The sequence below is a fragment of the Herpailurus yagouaroundi genome, unplaced genomic scaffold, assembly GCF_014898765.1.
Source record: "Herpailurus yagouaroundi ecotype Mexico unplaced genomic scaffold, PumYag 217, whole genome shotgun sequence".
Lineage (NCBI taxonomy): Eukaryota > Metazoa > Chordata > Mammalia > Carnivora > Felidae > Herpailurus > Herpailurus yagouaroundi.
In genome coordinates, this window is record NW_024412448.1 from 21,174 (window position 1) to 28,169 (window position 6,996).

The 6,996-nt window shown below is 49.5% G+C and overlaps 1 protein-coding gene across 2 annotated transcripts; it reads right to left on the reverse strand.

The window, feature by feature from the left end:
* Positions 1-309: 309 nt before the first annotated feature.
* On the reverse strand, positions 310-6,730 carry LOC121017875 (CMRF35-like molecule 6). 2 transcript variants are annotated; one of them, XM_040456318.1, is made up of 5 exons: positions 6,501-6,730; positions 5,155-5,228; positions 3,567-3,899; positions 1,971-2,067; positions 310-727 (listed from the first exon to the last, which is right to left on the reverse strand). In XM_040456318.1, the coding sequence occupies exons 2-5, from the start codon at positions 5,192-5,194 to the stop codon at positions 616-618; spliced, it is 582 nt and encodes a 193-aa protein (XP_040312252.1). In that variant the 5' UTR covers positions 5,195-5,228; positions 6,501-6,730; the 3' UTR covers positions 310-615. The 2 variants fall into 2 exon arrangements, with proteins under 2 accessions (XP_040312252.1, XP_040312251.1); XM_040456317.1 differs by lacking the exon at positions 6,501-6,730 and having other exon boundaries at positions 5,155-5,318.
* Between the last annotated feature and the right edge of the window lie 266 nt (positions 6,731-6,996).

Sequence of the window (6,996 nt, forward strand, 5' to 3'; positions counted from 1 at the left end):
CCATTTAAAGCAAGACCCACATTCTTCATCCCCTTCTCCCATTTGCTGAATGCATATTTGGCACAGACAGATGTGGGTGAGACCTCTGGGGGCTAACCACCTGCCCACATTGTGCCCAGAGTCAAGCAGAAGTCGCAGGAGGCCTGGCTTGCTCCTCCCAGGTCCCTTAACTGCTTACCCTCCTCCCTGTGCCCTGGACCCAAACCAGCAATTGCCATGGCAGCTCCATGTGGAAGCTCCTACACAGCCAATGTCCTCCATGTATTATCTCAATGATATACAAATCCAAGAAACAGATGATGAGAGCCATCAAAAACCTCTACTGGGTCATGTTGTAAGCACTGAAGTTTGAACACACATCCATCTCAGTCCACAGCCCATGTCCTCACATGGAGTCCTGGTGTCTGCTGTCAGACCAGCCCGGGAAAGGATCTGGCAAAGATGACTCAATGCCCAGGCACAAAAGTCTCTGCTGGGGCTGATTCATTTCTGGCTTCACATCCCAGGGATGGGTCCAGGCTGAGTTTGGAGCAGAGAGGCCAGGAACTGTGTCACCAGACAGGGAGTCACTGGGGAGTGAGCTGCAGTTACACTGGGCTGGACAGACCATCATCCTCAGAGGTGACGCTGAAGCCAGGCCAACCAAACGGCAGCATAACTGAAGCTCAGGAAGAGGCTGACTTTCAGCAAGACCAGGAATAGGAAGCTGGCAAAGAACAGGAAGGGCCTGGTGGAGGAAATAGGGTCAGAAGAAAGTGACTACAGTGCATTAGTGAGAGGCCACTCTGCACCCCACCTTTGGACTCTGAACCCAGCACACAAGTCATGGACCATTATCGGCGCCCCCCCTGCCATGCTGGTTCTGATAAATTGTTCCCCAGGACAGAGAGACAGAAGAGAGAAAAGGGAGAATGGCTCACTATGTGGGGAGCCCTGGCTCCATGCTTCACCCTATTCCCTTAATGTATTCTTCACAGGGACTCTGTAAGGCTGTTCTGTTATCATGTCTGTGGCAGGTTGTATTTTCCAAAAATGGTCACAGCAATATTTCTAGTCCCACATGCTCTTCCAGAAGCCTGACTCTTCTCTATCAAGAGGTGGAATCTATTTCTCATCCCTTTGAAGCTGGATGGACTGGTGATTGCTTTGAAAGGAGACAGGGCCCACCTGGCTGTCTTGGAACACTTGCTCATGGACCCAGCCACCATATTGTAAGGAAGCCCAGACCACATGCAGAGGCCACATATGGGATTCCAGCTGAGGTTCCAGACATCCTGGGGCAGAGACAAATTTCCGTGTTGTATCCTGTCCAAATGCTTGACTCACAGAATCCATGAACATCATAAATGATTATATTTTTTTACTAGTTTTTGGCATAAAACAACCACAAATAACGAGAACAACCATAGTCGCTAGAATCACCCTCATTTTATTTTTTTTCATGTTTATTTGGTTATTTTAAGAGAGAGAGAGAGAGAGAGAGCAGGGAAGGGGCAGAGAGAGAAGGAGAGAGAGAATCCCAAGCAAGTTCCACAATGTCAGTGCAGAGCCTGACAAGGAGCTCGATCTCATGAACTGTGAGATCATGACCTGAGCCGAAGTCAAAAGTCAGACACTTAACCAACTAAGCCACCCAGGTGCCCCAAATCATCCTCATTTTACAGATGGGGCAACTGAGACATGCAGGGGTTAAGTGACTTGCCCAGTGTCATCACCCTGTTAATAAAAAGTAGAGCTGGAATGGGAACCCAAACACTGGCTACTAACACCCTCACACTTAGAGACGGGGAAGGAGACAGAGCAGAGAACCAAAGCAGAGGCCAGGTACAGGGGCCCTGGCTCTCCTTGGGACCTGCAGCAAGTACTAAGGTGTCACACCAAAGCCAGGGGAAGCCCAAGCTTGCATCCCCACCAGGAAACTATAAAGCCAGGATAGTGGGACCCTCCTGCAGGGACATGGCTTTTCTTACCAAGCAGGAAGGCCAGGGCTGGCCATGTAACTGGTCAGAGCTGGGGCTCCCATGCTGGCCAATGTCTCAGTGGTCATCATTGATACTGTCGCTGAGTCTACAGAGCAGGTCACAAGTCACTCTCTGCCCCAACCTCCCAATGGCTCAAAGTCTTCAGTCATCATAACATTGCACATCTCCCCATCTTCAAGGGACGCTGTGGTTACACAGAGAGGAGAAGTGTCTTGGGGGAGGTGCCAAGACCAGGCAGGAGAATCCCATATTACTTCTCGGGGGGGGGGGGGTCCCCAGCCCCATCTCACACCAAGACATCCCAGGCACAGGCAGGGGATGCTGGAAGGAGGGGTCTTTCAGGGGCCTCAGCCAGCCCTCCAAGAAACCCCACAAGAGGCCTTCCGGTGAAGCTCCAGCACATTCTCATCACTGTGGGGACTCTGAAAACTCCAGAGGGCAGGACCCAGACCCTCCCTCTTTCCCTCACCCCCGCACACAGATCAGGTATATGGCATAAAATAAAAGCATGGAAAAAATGCTGGTGTAGATTTTCATGTGCCCCCTTCTGAGTGGGGACCCGAGTGAGGGAGCTGTAAATACATAGTTGTGTTCATGCTGGGCTAAGAAGAAGCAGGACACCAGGGCTGGGGTCCCCAGCAGAGCCATAGGGCAGGGGGGCCATGACCCAGTTCACGTGCTACCTCCTTGGGAGGGAGCCCTCCTGGGGGTCTTGTACCCAAGGTAGCCCCTCCCCACTCAAACACCATTTAATCCCTATCTCACTAGCCCCCACACACACTTACATTGCACCTGTCACCATCTGTATAGTGAGTGGCTGCATGTCCATAAAGGATGGGCTTCCCCTGCCCCACCAGTGTTCCCAAGCTCCCCTGTTCTCTGTCCCTGTCCTTCCTCATCTCCACTCCAAGGTCAACATCTACAACTCCCTGCAAGCCCACCGGGCTGTGAAGACTGAATCTGTCTGCTTTCCCCGTCTCCCCCCGACATCGCCAGACTAGGTCCATAATAGGCAGATAATAATGTTTCAATAACTGAGGGAGAGAAACAAGGGGACCCCCTAAGGCCCATAAATAAAGCCACTTTTCCCTGCCAGACCTGGAGATGTGAGTGTTGCAGCTTTGGTTTGGCCTGGATGATAGTACCAATGGCTACCATCTTGTAAGTCCTAACTAACTACCAGCCACTATGATCAGCACTTCACCCCTACCAACTCATTTAATGCTCTCAATCACTGTACAGCAACACTATTGTTCTCCAGTTTTACTAATGGGGAAACTGAGGCACAAACCAGTTAAGTAACTTGCCCAAGTCACACAGCCCACAAGTGGCACAGCTGAGACTTGAACACAGCTTTCTGACTCCAGGGCTCAAGATGCAACCCGACTTATTTCACCAGTCACACTTACATGTAGGCACGGACGCAGGCTTTTACAGATGCCTGTGCCTACACATAGGTGCATTCCTGTCCCCCTGGGTAGCCAGTCATGGGCCTTGGCTGGAGCCTCCTTTCACTCCTCAGCAAGAGAGACTGGGCACCCATGACCTCAACCTATGCAGGCAAAGGGTGTGGGAAGGGATTACCTGGAAAAATAGTCACGGCCACCGGGGCCTGGGGGACACTTGTGGCCCTGTCCACCCCGCACCAGTAAGTGTCTGCATCTCCTTCCTCCAGGTCCTCCGTGATCACATGGAAAAGGTGCTCTCTGGGGTTGTCTCGAAGGGTTACTCGGCCACGCCTCACCTCTTGCCCTGCCATCTGTTCCGTTTCAATGACTCGGACACAGTCTGTCCAGTTGGGCCCTCGGCACCAGAACTTCCTGTGACCCTCCTCTCCCACATTGTACCGGCACTCCATCACCAATGTTCCTCCCGTTGTGCCTTTTAAGATCCTGGGAATGCTCAGAGTGAAATAGCCTGAAAAACACAAACCCCCACACCTTATCCAGTGCATCCTGTAGCTCCTGGCCCCTGTTCACCAACTTGCAGTGACCTTCGATGAACAGAGACACCATTCCCCATCCCTGGGTGCCCCCCACATCCTCCCATGCTCACCCCTCTACAGGAAACATGCCTAGCTGCACAAACACGTGCCTACATGGGCAGCTGTGTTCCCCTCAGATCTGTGAGCAAGATGAATTTTCTCCTGCTTTTCTAGCAGACCAGAAAAAATCTTTCCTCTATGGCAAATCAACTTCCCTCCACACAACACACATACTCATCTCTCAAATCCTCCTTCCACACTCATCTCTCCCCTCCCCCAGCCCCCACCAAGCCATTTTGACCTTCTTGAGTCTCTGGAGGTGATGTTAGTCTGAATCATTTCTCTTGGGTGATTTTTCACTCTGTTATAGGCCCAACCTGGCTCTCCTCCGTTAAGAGGGGGAGTGAGAGAAAATTGAGCAAGGATCCAGCACTGTCCTCATTATAATAGCAAGTATTGATTCAGAGTTTAGGAAGGAGCGGGCACTGTTCCATGCTCTTTACATGTGTTAATGGGTTAATGGGTTTAATCCTCGAAGCCGCCTTTGGCAGGACTCATCTCTGACTATCCCATGTCGTGTTCGGGCTTCAATAATCCTCATGTTAACACAGCATTACAAAGAGTGGGATTTGGAATCTGAACACAGAGGACAGAAGGGAGAGAGAGGGAGTTTCTCTCAAGTTACAGGACTAAAGCTGGAACACTCTGCTTCTGAGTGAGGACCCCACAGTGGGTAATCTGGTGTTCCCCAGGTTGTGGGGGGACGAGGGGTACAGGATGCTTCCCCTCCACCCCAGGAGTTAAGTGGGAGCAGAGACACAGAGGAAAGTCAATAAGAGCTGGGAGAGGCTGAAGCCATGTGCTGACTAGCCTTAAGTCAACCCCTTTCTCTCCCTGACAAGGGCAACACATGATTCTCCACATAGAAGAATCACTGGCAAATAGGGATCATGCCCCAAGTCAGGAAAAGTCAAGTGGGTGATTATCCAGAGGATAATATTTCCCTTCTCCATTCTCAAGGGAGGATAGGTGGGAGAATCAAGTAAGTAGAACAAAACTTTGAATCTTCCAGGAAGATTTTCCCAGCCTTCCACACCTCCTATATGGATCTGTCTCTGTAGATTCTCTTCCTCCCCGTCATCTCCAGCTCCACGGAGTAGACATGCCCCTGCCCCAAGGTGCACTCACCCAGAAGGCAGAGGAGCAGGAAGGCACTGGAAAGACACATCTTCTGGCCTCAGTGGATCGCTCCTCTGCCGTATCTACAGGAGGAAAGGTGCACTGGACCCCACAGTCCTCCAGAAACTCAGTGCCAAGTACTTGCTTCTCTTTGTTTGTTCCGCCTTCCACTCCTACCCTTGCGATCACATCTCTTTTTAATTTCTCAAAATGAAAAATAAGGAAGATCCCTGGAAAAATCTGTGAGGAGAAAAGTTGTTTAAAAATATTACGTACTTGGGGTATTTCATAACTAACCTAGAAATACAAAAATGTGGTTGCTGGAAAGGAACTTCATCTACCTCTCCGGTGCTCTTAAAAGTTTTCACCTGAGGGCACCTGGGTGGCTCAGTCAGTTGAGCATCAGACTCAATACTGGCTCAGATTGTGATCTCATAATTCATGAGATTGAATCTTGTCTGTACTGCAGTCCCCTCTGCACTGACAGTGTTGAGCCTGCTTTGGATTCTTTCTCTCCCTCTCTCTGGCCCTCCCCCATTTGCACATGCGCACTCTCTCTTTCTCTCAAAATAAATAAACATTTAAAAAAAAGTTTTCACCTAAAACCCACAATAAGAAATAAGTGTTACATTTCAGCCCAGAATTACCACCCATATTTATGTCTGAAACAAAAGTCTCAAAAAATAATACTGTGCACTAAGATGTTTTCTATTCTATTCCAATTTTTAAAGGTTTATTTATTTTGAGAAAGAGAGTGTGGAGGAGGTGTTCAATTCTATGCACTGTGAAATCATGACCTGAGCCGAAATCAAGAGTTGGATGCTTAACCTGCTGGGCCACCCAGGCGCCCCTGATGTTTTAACCTAGTAATTCATCATAGCCTACTGACTGATGTAGGCCAATCCTTTCAAGTTAGGGTTGAAGAAACCAAAGCCCAAAAGTTAAGGGATTTGAACAAGGCCATCCTGTGTGATCAGATGTAAAGCCAACCCAGAACCCAGAACCCTACAGCTCTGATCAGGTGCTCTTTCTCACCTTGTGTTACCTCAGTGATGCAAAGCACCTACTGAGTTTGTGGAAGGAATGACCACTTCATTCAGCTGGACTCTTGACTTACCCCTTACCCCTGGCTGAACTGAATCACTCATTCCTACAAGCTCCTCACTCCCCTGCCAGTCAACTCAAGGTAGATCTTAGTGTTGTCCAAAGTAAGTGCTGCTACCTCACCCACTCCCTGGAGTTCAGGAAAACTCTCAGCTCAGTTAGAGCAAGTGAGAGTGACAGGGAACCTCCCTTAGAATGCAAAATTATCATTACTCACAAAGACAGAAGAGCCAGCAAGCAGGCTGCCTTACCTCCTTTCTTCCTCACTTCTTCTCCCTTCCCTCCCTCCACTCTGCTCTTCCTCTCTCTCAGGCTTCAGCAGGTGGTTCTGTCTTCATCCTTCTCAAGTCTACATTCTGCCTTCTAAACAAGGCCCCAGGGCTGTTGGCCCCATTGCTGTACCTCACCCTTGAGTCACCAACTTTCACTGTCAGCTCTGTCCACTCCAGGGACACCCTGAGCATCAATGGAGGGTGGGGTGCTGTGGCAGTGGCATTTTCATCATAGCCCCCACCCACACCCACGCTCAGCTAGGATTACCCAACTAGCACACTTAGGAAGGGCCCCGTGTTCCAGCAAAGCTGCAGAAAAAAAAAAAAAAAAAAAAAAAAAAGAGAGAGAGAGAAAGAGAGAGAGAGACACACACACACAAAACCCAAAATATTTGCAAATCATATGTCTCAAAGGGATTAATATCTAGAATATAGAGAAAAAGCCTACAACTCAACAACAAAAAGCAAACAACCT